The sequence below is a fragment of the Monocercomonoides exilis genome (genome assembly GCF_001643675.1).
Source record: "Monocercomonoides exilis strain PA203 chromosome Unknown scaffold48-729018, whole genome shotgun sequence".
Lineage (NCBI taxonomy): Eukaryota > Preaxostyla > Oxymonadida > Polymastigidae > Monocercomonoides > Monocercomonoides exilis.
In genome coordinates this window covers 624320-637957 of record NW_027150593.1, presented here as the reverse complement: position 1 = coordinate 637957, position 13638 = coordinate 624320, and the positions used below count along the sequence as shown (strand labels likewise).

Here is a 13638-nt window from a genome sequence, read left to right as displayed (position 1 = left end):
CTTTTAAATTTTTCTTTTCTTTTTACATGGGAATGAAAGACTTTTGATGATAAGGTCGTGGAAAAAGTTTGGAACGAATCATTGTATTTATCTTTTGTGCTTGAATTCTATCCCATATGTAACATCTTTCAAAAATATTCACTTATCTTTTTGTATTCTTATTGTTCTGAACTTTAAAATTAACAAAAAGGATCAGAAAAAAATTTGTTGAGGGATATATGAAAAAATAAACTTGGTCTTTTCGGAATCAAAATTCTTTATTCGAATTAACTGGAGTTATCTGGAATAAACTTTGATTATTCGAATAATTATATTTATTTCTATAAATATTTCTAATTTCAATTCCATCTATTGTTACTTTTCAGAGATATTAACAGGAAAAGGAATGGTATAAATGCACATCTTTTTATTCCTTTTTTAAAGCTTTTATTTTTCATCTATTTCTTCTTTCAAAACATGAACTTGTTCAATGAAAATGAAAAAAATGGTGTTTTCTTGTACTGCATTTGTGTTAAAATGCAGCTGACAGACGAAGCAAAATGGTTCACTGGTTTGCAATTGTTGTTACACTTTAAAACTTGTTTGTTGCATTTTTTGTTATAATTTTTTATTCAGAAATGTTTTCTGAGCTTAAGGATTGCAATGAGGAAGAGCAGAAGCAGAAAATTAAAGAGATGAATGAAAACGTTGATGGAATGAATAAAGAAAAATTCAGATCAATTTTCACAAAAGAACTGTTCAACAAAATAGATGAAATGATAGAAGTTAAGAAATTGACGATGGGAAATGTTCTTTTGTTGATGAAGCATATTGGATTCATCAACGGGACGAAAATATGTTTATTACATTCTTTCAAAGAATCTTCATTGAACAAAAGATTTGAGAAGATGATTGTTATTGAAAACATAAAAAAAGAAGAAAAGAATGAAAATTTTCTTGCTAATCTTTGCAAATTCTATCTTTTGCTGAATGATGGAATCATATCAACTGAAATGGTTTCAATAATTATGCCATGCCTTCTGAAAGCTGCCTCGAAGAAAGAGAGAAACGAGGAGACTCAAAAAGAAGTGGAAATAGCTTTCTTGGCTTTAAGTCACATTGACAGGTATTACGTATGAACATTGCTATTTCCTTTTTGATATTATTACTATTTTCTGATTTCTAATTAGTTTTTAAGGCAAGAACTGTATTTGAAAGAAATCAAAGAGATCATCCAAAATCATCAGGAACATTACAATCTGTCACGCATTGGCTATCAATCTGCTTGGAAGTTTTTGATAAACAGATTGTTCTGTGACGAAGACTTGGAAAGGTTAATTGTAAACGAGCGGCATTTTGTGACAGAGGCAGCAAAGGAGCTTGAAGAATTATCGAAATGTGTGGATTGGAAGAAGAAAAAAGAGGAAATGAGCAGAGAAGAAATGAAAGAAGCAAATATTTCAAAGAGATGGATCAGAACGTTGGGATTTTTCATTGAATCGTGCACATTGTGGAACGACGAATTCATTGAGCTTATCAGAAGCATTATTCAGGTGCTTCGAGCAGCAAAGGAAAACCACGGAGAAATTAGTGAGTTGTGCATTTATTTCTTGAGAAGCGCAGCAGAAAATAGAGTTGTGAAGATTGAAGACTTGTTGGAAAGCGAAGCTGTTGATGCTGTTTTAGAGGAGGTTACGCAATTACATGTGGTCAATGAACAAACTTCGGATTATTTGCATTTTTTCAAAATCCTTTGCGAAAGATTAAATAGCAAAAGAGAAATAGAAAGTGATGAAGCGAAAATAAATGAGTTGAAAAGAAAAGCACATGAAAAGTTAGAGGAAGAAGGATATGAAGATTGCATCATCGGGCTGCGCTGTTGCATGAATGAAGTCGAATTCTCTTCCTATTTTTTGGTTGAAAACATTGATGATTATTTCATTTATTGCTAAGTCAATGACTTTTTGATTCATCTTGTGTTTTTGTCTTTGAACTTCATTAGATTTGAGCAAAATACCTGTTCTTCTTTTTTCTGTTTTCAAGAAAAGTTGATTTTATCTTTCGAAATGCGACTTAAATGGACTTCTGATTTTGTTTTTATACTGTTAAATTTTATTTTTCAAATTCATACAAAAAAATAAACACATGTTACGAAAATGTTTCGATTCCATTGAAAAATAAATTCTTTCTCCAAAAATTCTTTCCAAACATAAGCGATGAAAAGGGGAATGAGAATTATCAAACAAACAAATGAATGATCAGATAAATCGAAAAAACGATCAAAATAAAAGAAAATAAAAACAGACATTCCTATCGCTTTGCGGGTAATGAAAACAAAGGGAAAGAATAAGATAATGATTTGGATAATTCAGATGCAGAGCATGTGACAGTGGAATACGACGCTTCCGCAACAGACGCCAAAGAGGAGAATGAAGTGAGCAACATGCATCCAACAACAACTGGCCCAAATGAAAAAGATGGCAAAGCAGCACCACAGCAACGAGACGGGGATGAGGATGATGATAAAAAAAGGAAAAAAAATATCTTTTTCTGAGCGTATAGCTGTTGTTTTGTAAATGAAAAAATGCCAAAAACGTTTTGTGTGTTATCTTTTTCAATTCAATATTCCCTCTCTTTTCATTTTTCATCATCTCCGTTCATCTTTTCCCTTCTTTAACTTTATCAGTTTAATCTTTTCTTCCATCTCTCTTTTCTCGGTAAATTCTGTCCTTTTTTTGCATAAATCGTCTGTTTGTTATATTTCTTCTTTCTCAATTTCCTTTATTTTCTTAGTCTCTTCACTTTTTCTGCTGATAGCCTCAAAATCTCATGAGTACGCATCTGAGAACTATATTCAGAGAATTAATAACGATGGAGAAATATCCATCTTCGTTTGATTTTCTTTGATTTTTCATTATCTTTCTGCTTCTTTTTCTTCTCATGATCATTTTCATTTTTTCCCCCATGAAAATTCTCCTTTTCATTAGATCTATTAGTATGTTTGTCGGAATAATTGATTCAAGTGTTTTCTTCTTCTTTTCCCAAGGCTGATATCTTTTCAGTCTTCTTCTTTTCTTCTGCTTTCTTCATTCTTCGTTCCATGAAAAGTGAACGAATCTTCAAACGAGATAGTTCGTCTTCTCTTTCTTTCTTTCTTTCTTTCTCTTCTTCTTTCTCTTCTTCTTTTTCCACAATGGATTCAATTGCGTCGTTTCCAAATTTTTCGCTAAAAGTTCTTCAAATGATGCATCTATTTCTCTGCCTTTCTCTCTCTCTTCCCTTTCTTCTGATTCAGCTTGTTTTCTTCTTTCCAATTTCTTCCTTTGTTGCATTCGCTTCCTTTCTTCTCTTTCTCTCTTATTCCACTTGCACTCTCTTGTGCCTTTTGTGTCTGATTCATCCATTCTGCCTTTTCTCTATTTCCCTCTCTCAAATTCTATTTTCTCTCTCTCTTTCTTTCTCCACAGGAATTAATCTCTCGCTAAAATTGTTAGGTTCTTGCTCTCTCTTCTCTTTTTTCTGTTCTTCCCTTCCTTCTTTCTCAACGCCACTTTCCTCGCTCAAAATGTTTTTTCCTTGTTTTTTCGCCAATTCTCCATCTCCTTCCTTTCTCCTCTCCTTTTGGAAATCCTCCAACTCCAACTCAAATTCTGTGATTTCACCAGAAATTGCAAATCTTTCCATAAAAGCATCAAAATGGCTATTTCCATCAAACAATTCTTGAAATGACGAAAAGGAACGATGAATCACTTGAAAAAACAGAATATGCTCTGAAAGTGAATGCATAGCCAGATCATCAGCTCTGACAAAAAAGTCGCTTCAACAAAACACTTTCATTGCAAATATTCCAAACAAACAACTTTTCTCTTTTAAGCTCAAGTCAAGCATTGTCAAGTTGTACAGCTTGCAAGACAGATGGCGGAAGTCACGAATGTTATCGTTGAATGCAATCCAAACAAGATTAATTTCAAAACTTCTGGCTCTTTTGAAAAAGGATAAAAAGGTTTCTCTCCATGGTATTCCTGTTCGTAACCAATCTGAATTCATTCAAAGAACATCTTAAAAGAAAAATGAACAAAACAAAAAAAGTCAAACCATCTTTTTGGTCTTGAAATATTTTCCTATCTCCAATGGATTGATAATAATCAGCCCAGCAGGTTTTCTTGCTCTCCAAAATTTCTTCTCAACTTCACAAAAAAGCAGACAAATTGTCAATTAATGGCTTGCAAAGAACTTCATCGAACGCAAAGAATCCATTATGAAGCTGGCCATGATTACAAATGAAAATTCATATTCTCCAAATTAACGCCTTTTCAAAGACTTATTCTACACCAAGTTTTCGCTGACAGCATGTCAGTAGGATTCGTGCAAAAGGCAAATGAGATTGTCGTTGAGGCCCGCTGAGTGTCTCCTCTGATTGCTTCCTCCATTGTTCAACCCTCCAATTCCCTTTCCTTTTCCACGAAACAAACCTTCCCCCAAAAAATCATTGAAAACAAATCCTGCGCAATAGTTATGCCAAGTGCACTGAACTTTCCACAAATTGAACAAACGGTTCAATTCAATCTTTCTAATATTCTGCGTTTTTTCTGCTCTTGCTTGAATTACTTTTCATTCAAAATATCGCAGTTGATGTTGTTCCATATGTTTTGCAATATATGACCAAGTTTAAATTACATGCAAATTACCCCATCAAATTCACTTTTTGCAAGAAATCGATGCAAACAACCACTCGCTCCTCCATCCGCAAGAAAAGTCCTTGCCCTTCTGCAGTGCTATAACTCGCATGGGTGCATCTGTGGTTGTGCGCACAAACCTCAAACATGTTCTAATCGTTGCAAATCATCAATCAAAAATCTTCACTTATATAATTAAAAGTTACTCACCCTTATTTATTTACACAAAAACAAGAATATTTTGTTTCATAGATTTGTTTGTTCTGATGCAAAAGACATTGATGAAAAATGAAGATTTTTGGACTCATGTGTTATTAGATGTTTGATTTGGTGTTTTTAATTATTTTGATGCGAATATTCAACGAATATTTCGAAAACGAATTTATTATTTGTTTTGAATTCATTTTGCGATTTCACAGTCACCTTCAAAAAAGCAAATATTTCTGGGTTTGCAACGTTTAATAAGAAATTGTTGGTTTAAAAAATAAATGTTTCGAATATTTTCTTTTCGAAATTGTTCATTCTTTTTGAAAACTATAAATTTTTAACATTTATCCCTCAAAAAAAATCTTTTTTCATCATCAGTTGCAAATTTCATAATGCATAATTTTTTTGCTCTTCTCTATTATTATTTCACTTATTCTTTACAATTTTTGTTACATTCTTTAAACTTTTTTTTCAAAGTACTTTTGGAAATAGTTGGACTTCAACAATTTGTTCCTCACAGATATTTAATTTAATTACTGCATTTTCATTCATCCATTAGAATGCGGTTTATTTTATTTTATTTTATTTATTTTATTTTTTATTTTTTTGGAGTGAGAAATTCATCAATGAAATTCTTTTTGTTATTGAATTTTATTTTTCTTGTTGATTGAACTTTTAAATTCGGAATGAAGATTGAAAAATGAAATTCAACAAATCATTTGTCATTGAACAGCGCCTGACAATGAAAATATGAGAAAAGAACCTGTCTCTCCACTTTTTATTCATTCATGAATTGCATTTAAAACTGCTTTCTTTTCCACATCTGTATTTTGCTTTTATCCATTTCATGTGTATTTATCTTCTGAAGCAGTAATGTTCTTTATTTTTTCAATGCTCAGAGACAATGCACCATCGCAAAACATAAACACATTACTGATACTGGAATGGATGTTGTGTTTGTGCCTCAGTTGTTGTTGCATCTTGGAATTTAAAAGAATCTCAAAAATAATCTTATTGTCGGAACAGCAAAGCCGTTTTCTCTTCGCCAATTGTATCTAACATCAGCATCCACACAAGCTATCAAACCTTCGCGTTTCAGAATAAAAATGACATTAGAATGGGGAGAGATATTTGCAGATTATGCAGCTGGTAGTATCTTAAGCGAAAGAATGTAATGTGTTAATGTCGCTGCTGATTCAGTCTAATCGGGAATTCACAAGGTTGTGTGGCTGCATTGGAGCTTGGCGAATTGCTCCAAACAGGGGTGTTGTCTGCGTGTAAAAGGAGTGGAGCATAAATAGATGCTTTTCGTTCCGTTTGTTGCTCTGGCTTTTTCGGAAAGGTATAAATAAATACAATTCGAGTAGAAAGCGGATCTTCACATCGGTGGATGTGAATATGTTCCTGTCAATTTTCGATCTATTAAATCCTTCGTTGCTACACTCTGTGATTGAGCCGCTCTTTTCACAAATGCATCAATCAAGAAATTTGGAGGTAAAGATGTATATTAAAGTCATGGGAAGGATTGTTGTGTGTGAAGGATAGATGAGACAGCGTAGAAGGCACTGGAGGAAATGGGGATAAGGATGGAAGATGAGGCTCTGCAGCATGCAGTGATAGCGCTGGTGGTGTTGGAGGAGGGAGGAGAAAAAGATGAGAAAAATTGAAAAAAGGAGAAGAAAAGGTGGAGCGAGAAGAGGAAGAAGAAGAAGAAAGTGGTGAGTTAGGTTTTTAATTATTCTTCTCATTTTCATTTGAATGTTAAAAATCATCATGATTTACTTGTTCTCTGAAATGCATTCTTGCATTTCTGCGATTTGCCCGATTTTGAAGATGTTTGAACGAAGGAGGAAAAGAAGGAGAAAAAGAGAAAGGAAGAAAAAGAAGAGAAGGAGGAAGAGGAAATAGAAGGAGGAGGAGGAGGAGGAAAACAGAATTCAATCGTTATATTATTTCTTCAGTCAATCTGTTTTTGAATAAGATTTTCATTCTTCTTCGTTGTCAGATTTTTTCTGTTATATTTTGAACAAAAGGCGTCGACAACTGGATTCTTCTCCGAGCATTTCTTCTTTAATGCTTTTGCATTTTTCACCAGAAACTTCATCACATTCTTCTCCAAGAAATTGTTTGAAAATGAAGCGAGACGGAGAAAAAGAAAAACAAATAAAGAAAATACAAGAGACAAAAACTTAACAACAAAAATCATTGTTCAAAATGAATCTTTTTGAAGAAGATGGATGGAAATAATCCATTCAATGAAGATTCTTGATGGACAAATTGAAAAGAAAAGAATGTCATATTTTTCATTTTTTTGAAAAAGGAAAGAAAATCAATAAAATTATTCAATTCTTGTTTTCCTCCCATTTTGTGAAATGAATAAAAAAGAAAAGAGAATATAATTTTGGACTTTCAATTTTTATTGAAAAGAATTTGGTTAAACATTCACAAAATAATCAGAAATATTCAACGAAAAACCTTCAAGATGTTTTTCGTTTTGAAAAGACATGAATCCATAAAGGCTTGCAATTTCATCTTCAAATCCATCTTCTTCCATCCTTTCGAATATCTTTCTTTTCAACACTTTTCTTTCTGCTTCTTCCATTTCGTTTTTCTTCTTTTCTTTCAATCTTTCTGAAATATTCAAATAGAAATGCAAACAACTCCACGTAATATCATCATCCAAAGTCGATTGTTTCATTTCCTCCAAAAACAGATTAATAGCTCCGCTTTTCAACAAGCCATCAATTGTCATATATCTATTTATTGATGCAAATCTAAGTGTCTCGAGGTATTCATTGCCAATTTCCCTGTGATTATCCTTTGCTGCTCGAAATAACTGAACAATACCGTAAAGATGCTCAATAAAATCTTCATTCCACATTGTGCAATCGAGAAAATAACGATTCAATGTTTGTATCCATCTCAATATAATAAGCTCTTCTTTCGTATCTTTTCCTTTTTTATCCTCTTCTTTCTCTTTCTTCCTATCAATGAATCTTGTTAGCTCTTCCAGTTTTCTTCTTGCTTCTTCCACAAAATGCAGCTCATTCACAATCATTCCTTCCAAACTTTTATCTTCAATAAATCGATAAATTAAAAACTGCCAAGCAGACTGATAGGCAAGCTGAGTGAGGTTGTGATGCTCCTGATGATATTCGATAATTTCTTTGATTTCCTTCAAGTACAGTTTTTGTTCGATAATCTAATTAAAAAAATAAAAACAACTCAAAAATATATGAAAAAATAAATCTGACCTTCCACATCACAATATTGCTCAACGCCAGCAACGCCACTTCCACTTCTTTTTGAGCCTCCTCGTTTCCCTTTTTCTTCGAGGCAAATTTCAGAAGGCAAGGCACAGCGATTGAAAGCAATTCATCAGGAATGCTTTTTTGGCAAAGCAAAAGATAACATTCACAAATATCTGCCAGTAGCTTTTCGTTCTTTTCTTCATTTTTCCTATCTTCATCAACAAGCATTTTCTCAAATCGATCACTCAAAAAAGATACACTAAATGCATAATCTAAAAAGCTTTTCTTCGCTTTGTTATATCCAAAATGCTTCAGCAGCAAAATTGCATTTTCCAATGACATTTTCTCTTCTTCAATCATTTGGTGAATTTTATTGAATAGTTCTTCCGTGAAAATTGATTCAAATTCTTCTTTATTCATTTTTTCTACAAGTTTGTTTATCTCTTCAATTTTCTGCATTTGTTCGTCTTCATTGCAACGCTCCAGTTCACAAAACAATTCTGCAAATGGTATTCAAAAAACAAAAATTATGTTCAGAATGGTTCAAAACAAATAAAGGAGCAAACTTGAAAACTGTTCTGTTCTGGCCGCAGTCAGAATTTCATCTTTAGAATTATCATCATTTGACAAACTCATTCTGCTTGTTTCAAAAAATATTCAAAAATAGGGGCAAAGCCTTGTTAACAACAAAATAAAAGATAAATGCAAACATCGTTGATTATCTTGCGGTTCTAAAATGATCGCAATAAAAACGGTTTTGTTTTAGTTATATAAAAAGAAGTGCAAAAGAAAATTCGAAGAAGCAGCAAGGATTGGCTGTGTGAAGAGACAAATGGTAATTTTTTGTTTCTTTTTGATCAAACCAATATAATAATTAATTATGAAATAGATTTCGATTTTCTTTTTTCGTTTTGCAAATTAAGTTTGTTTTTTATTGGTATGAAATTGGGTATGCCAATTGCACAGAAATATGGATTTTCAGAAAAAAGAAAAAGAAATTTAACAATCAAATTCATAAAAGAAAAGGCTTTTTCGACTGTTTTCAAACAATGTTCAGATTGAAAATAATGAAAACAAATAATTGCATGCTCAATGAATTTCATTTGATCATTTTCTTGTTTTTCAATTTTCAGTTTTCATTCAAGATGATTCATCAGATTTGTGAAGGAAAAAAAAGACCAAAAATCAAAAAGGAATTGTCGATTCAATTCGAAAATCAGTCAAACAGCAGAAGAGCATGGCAAAATGGTTTTTCAGCGAAATGACTAAATTTTGAAAATTCTTGAAGGTCATCTCCAACATCAAGGATGGCAAGATAAATGATTGGTGGAACAGCAACAATGACTGATAACGATATTTTTCTTTTGTTTTCGTCAGATATTTTGAACACTATAAATTCATTTTTCTTCGATTGAATGGAGATCAGATGAGAAATGTTGAGAAGGCAGCTGTGCAATGAGAAGCATCTAGGAAGCACAACGATTCAAGAAGATATTCAATAGTTCATCAAAAACCCAGAAGAAATGAATCAGAGAATTCTGCTGATCAGCCAAAAGAACGAAGAGGGAGGAAGGAAATTCATATTCATTGTCCAAATTCCTTCCTTTTGCACATACTTTTCTCTTCTTGGAGCAAGCCAGAAACTCGTCATTGGACTTCAATGGCTGATGAGAATGTATGAACATCCCTTTTTGAATCTCTCTTCAACCCTGCCTTTTTCTCTTTTTGACAACAAACAGCACATCCATCAGAAGAAACGCCTGTCTCTTCACTCATTTCTCATCTGACATTCTCGGAATGTTTCATCTTCTACATTGGTTTCTCTGCAATGAACATCTCTTGTCAAATCACATCCTCTTTTGCAGTTGCCGAACATGTTGAAAAGACACGATAAATAAAAACAGCTTCTTCAATGGTAATTGAAACAAAGTTGAGCATGCTTTGGGTGAAGCAAAAGAAAAACGTTTTTTTGTGATGGATTTTTTGATTTCTGTTTGTATTGATGATAATTCAATGAAGGATTTCCCCTCATCATCAGCTTCTTTCTTTTTCTTCCTCTCCTTTCCAAGAATTATTCCTCATCACTTTCTCTTTCTTCACTTGCATTTCTTGAAAGCAACTGGCTGATTTATTTATTTATTGGATTCTGTTGCCTTCATCGTTGGTTTTTTCAAATTATTCGAAGAAGAAGAAGAAGATGACGATGATAAAGAGGAAAAAGAAGAAAATAACGAATACGAAAGAGGATGAGAATGTGTGTGCAATTGAGAGGAAAAGAGGTGTGGATGGCTGTGTCTGTTTCGTGAAATGAAAGAAGGAGCAGGAAAAGAAGGAGAGGAAGAAGAAGATAATATTTAAGCAGTATAAAGCACAGCTGATACCGCCTATGCTAAAGAGGCAGGGAGAATGCATGTCAGGTTTCATTGATGAAGTCATTGGCGTTGTAAAAGAAGAAGAAGAAGAAGAAGAGGAGGAGGAGGAAGTGAAGATGCAGAGGAAGAGGAAGAAGAAAGAAAGAACGAAAGAAGAAAGAGAAGTTGAAAGAGAAATGGAATGAAATGAGTTCGACGTTGCTTTTTCGAAGAAAGTTGAAAAATAAAGGCGAACAATACTCATTTGAAAAAAATGCAGACATTATAAACAGATTCGAATTTCATAACAGACAATAGCAGCAAGAAAAGGTTGATTTATTGTGTGTTGCAACATGAGAATATGATGGCTGTCCAAGCAACAAATTCTTAAATAAGAAGATGTTCTTTTCATCAGCCAAGCAATAATATCATCAATGAAGAGATCGAAGAAGAAGGAGAAGGAGAAGAAAACTCATTGCTCACCAAAATGTTGCTTGAAATGGATTGTCCCTGAGAATGACGCACAACATAAAAAAAATGCTGTTGGTTGAAATGGAAAAAAGATATAAAAAGGATATTAAAATAATTGGTTTTGCATTGATAATAAAAATTCCTCAAAAGAAAACACATACTCTTCCAATAACAAATGTAGAAAATTGTTCAATCACTAATGCTGCCAATCTTCATTTTATATAATTTCTCAGCGCTCCTTTCTCCATCATCCTTTTTTCTCCTTAAATATCCTTCTTTCTATGTTTTCATCCATTTTTTTTCCCCTGAAAAAAATATCTCCGAATTTTATTCTTTCCAAGCGCAGCACAATTGTTTGCATTCTTCTTTTTTTCTTCTCAACAAAATGCTTTGAAATCGCATTTGTTTTTCATCAACTGTTCATATTGAAAACATAAAATATGCATTTCCCATCTGTTGGTTGTCTCTCGAAATTCAACTCGCTTCTTATGCTCAGCTCAGAAAAACAAAGGAATTGGACATTTTTAAAATTAATCAGATTCTTGGACTCTGAAAAGATGGTTTATAAAAGCATCTTCTTCACAAACAGGAACAATAAAAAAATCACACATGCAAATATTTTGATTTTTAAAAATAGTTGAATTTCCTTCAAAGATGCTTTTCATAAAAATCATCTCGCTCAATTCCATCATTACCATCCACAGCCACACATTAAAATATCGCTTGCTCTGTTGAAAATATTTGTTCTCCATCTCTCATTTTTTAGCAAGGAATGTTTTTGTTCTTTCAAATCTGATGATCTGAATCTCCATTACTGCAAACACAAAAAAAGATTTATCGTTTTTTCTTTCTTTCTTTCTTTCTTTGTAACGCCTTGTCAAATATCACTAACAACGTAGAATGGCATAACAACTTATATTTTCATGGTTGCTTTGAGTTAATATTTTGCACCGATTTCTTCTTTCCAATGATATCTGAATTCAAATCAAATGACGAATTTTCGTTGTTTTCTGTCTGCAATATGCTTTCAAAAATACAGAGGATATCTTCCAGAACAAGATTCAATGGTTTGTGCTCATTATTGCATTTGAATTCTTGATTATTTCGATTTAATTTATTCTTTATTTATTTGAAGAATTGTTTTCTGGGTTGGAACAATTCACTGACGCTGAGCAGGAACAGAAAATCGGAGAAATGAATGAAGTGGTTGATGGAATGAATGCTGATGAATTGCTTTCTATTATCAACGAAGAAATGTTCAACAAAATTCATGAAATGATTGAAGAAAAGAAAAATGAAGAAAATGAAGTTTGCTTGTTGATCTTTTGAATGCTATTTTTTGCTGAGCAGGTGAGCTTCTTCGGAGTTAATTTTGACATGTGTGCCTTGCATTCTGAAAGCTGCTTCAAACAAAGGGGGAAATGAGGAAACACAAAAAGAAGTGGAAATGGCGTTATTGGCTTTGGCAAATATTAGCTGTCTGGAGGTTTGATAATGTTTTGTCAATTTTTATTTTTCATATGAGTCTTAATTTTTTTCTGAAATAGAAAATTAAAAAAGAATATTTTTATGAGGAGATTAAAGAAATCATCCTATTTCATCAGGAGTGTCGAAATCTGACACGACTTGTGTATCAATCTGCTTGGGAGTTTTTGATCTCCAGATTGGACAATGATGAAAGCTTGAATGAAGTGATTATGAATGAACTGCATTTTGCAAGAGAAACAATTACTGAACTGGAAGAGCTGACAAGGAATATGGATTGGAAGAGAAAAAAAGGAGAGGAAATGAGCAAAGAAGAAGCGAAAGAAGAATTTGCATTGTTGAGATGGGTTGAAACACTTGGGATTTGTTTTCAAAGTTGTCGATTGAAGAATGAAGAACTTGCTATACTTTTTGGAGGCATTATACAGACATATCGAGCAGCAAAGGATTATTGCAGAGATATTAGCTCTGAGTGCATTCGCTCCTTGAGAAATGCAGCAGAAAATAGAGATGTGAAAATTGAAGACTTGTTGAAAGAAGGAGCTGTCGATGCTGTTTTGGAGGAAATGCAGCGAGGAACAGTGGACGACAAAATTATTTGTAATTGCTTGTATTTCTTGATGAATATATCAAAAAGATTGAAGGAAAAGGAGCAAGATGAAACAGAGAAAGAGAAAAGAAATGAAATGAAAAGAAAGATATTTGAAAAGTTGGAAGAAGAAGGATACGAAGATTCCATCATCGGACTGCACAATCGTGTGATTGAAGGAATGGGTTTTCCGTTTTTTTTTTTATTTCTTCTATTTTTGATTATTTTATTTGTGTGTGAGAAAAACGTTTTTTCTTGTTTCCACTTCATTTAATATTGAACAAAAGACTTGTTCTTCTTTTTTCGATGGATTTCGAACGAGGAGTTTATTGTCAATACATAGCTTTCTTAAACTTCTAAATTTCATTTATTCAGTTTTTTCAGCGTTTCATGTGCGAAACAATTAGCCAAATGAAAAATGAGTGTCGATTGATTGCAACTTATTTCGAAACATATCAATGGTGAAGAAAACAATAGAAGTGCACAAGTTTGAATGCTTGGATGTTCGTTAAAAAGGAACAATTTTTTTTAAGAAAACAATTGTGTTATCCTTTTATAAAAATAATTGCTTTCGTTTGAAATATTTTTGACAATGATACAAATCTTTTTTCATTGAATTTTTTGTTGAT

At 32.7% G+C, this 13638-nt stretch overlaps 4 protein-coding genes across 4 annotated transcripts; 2 read left to right on the top strand and 2 right to left on the bottom strand.

The window, feature by feature from the left end:
- Positions 1-516: 516 nt before the first annotated feature.
- MONOS_8843 (uncharacterized protein) lies at positions 517-2149 on the top strand (the record flags this gene model as incomplete). The annotated part of the gene is made up of 3 exons (XM_067879288.1): positions 517-550; positions 616-1112; positions 1170-2149. The coding sequence occupies 3 exons, from the start codon at positions 517-519 to the stop codon at positions 1929-1931; spliced, it is 1293 nt and encodes a 430-aa protein (XP_067721292.1). The 3' UTR covers positions 1932-2149.
- Positions 2150-3408: 1259 nt separating this feature from the next.
- On the bottom strand, positions 3409-4077 carry MONOS_8844 (uncharacterized protein; the record flags this gene model as incomplete). Its single annotated transcript, XM_067879289.1, has 3 exons — positions 3409-3679; positions 3937-4016; positions 4075-4077. The coding sequence occupies 3 exons, from the start codon at positions 4075-4077 to the stop codon at positions 3409-3411; spliced, it is 354 nt and encodes a 117-aa protein (XP_067721291.1).
- Positions 4078-7220: 3143 nt separating this feature from the next.
- Positions 7221-8969, bottom strand: MONOS_8845 (uncharacterized protein). The gene is made up of 4 exons (XM_067879290.1): positions 8824-8969; positions 8680-8750; positions 8117-8613; positions 7221-8064 (listed from the first exon to the last, which is right to left on the bottom strand). The coding sequence occupies exons 2-4, from the start codon at positions 8747-8749 to the stop codon at positions 7297-7299; spliced, it is 1335 nt and encodes a 444-aa protein (XP_067721290.1). The 5' UTR covers position 8750; positions 8824-8969; the 3' UTR covers positions 7221-7296.
- Positions 8970-11754: 2785 nt separating this feature from the next.
- On the top strand, positions 11755-13416 carry MONOS_18145 (uncharacterized protein; the record flags this gene model as incomplete). The annotated part of the gene is made up of 5 exons (XM_067871135.1): positions 11755-11861; positions 11975-12002; positions 12071-12243; positions 12540-13194; positions 13385-13416. Exons 1-5 carry the CDS (start codon positions 11859-11861, stop codon positions 13414-13416), a joined length of 891 nt encoding a protein of 296 aa, XP_067721289.1. The 5' UTR covers positions 11755-11858.
- Positions 13417-13638: the final 222 nt, after the last annotated feature.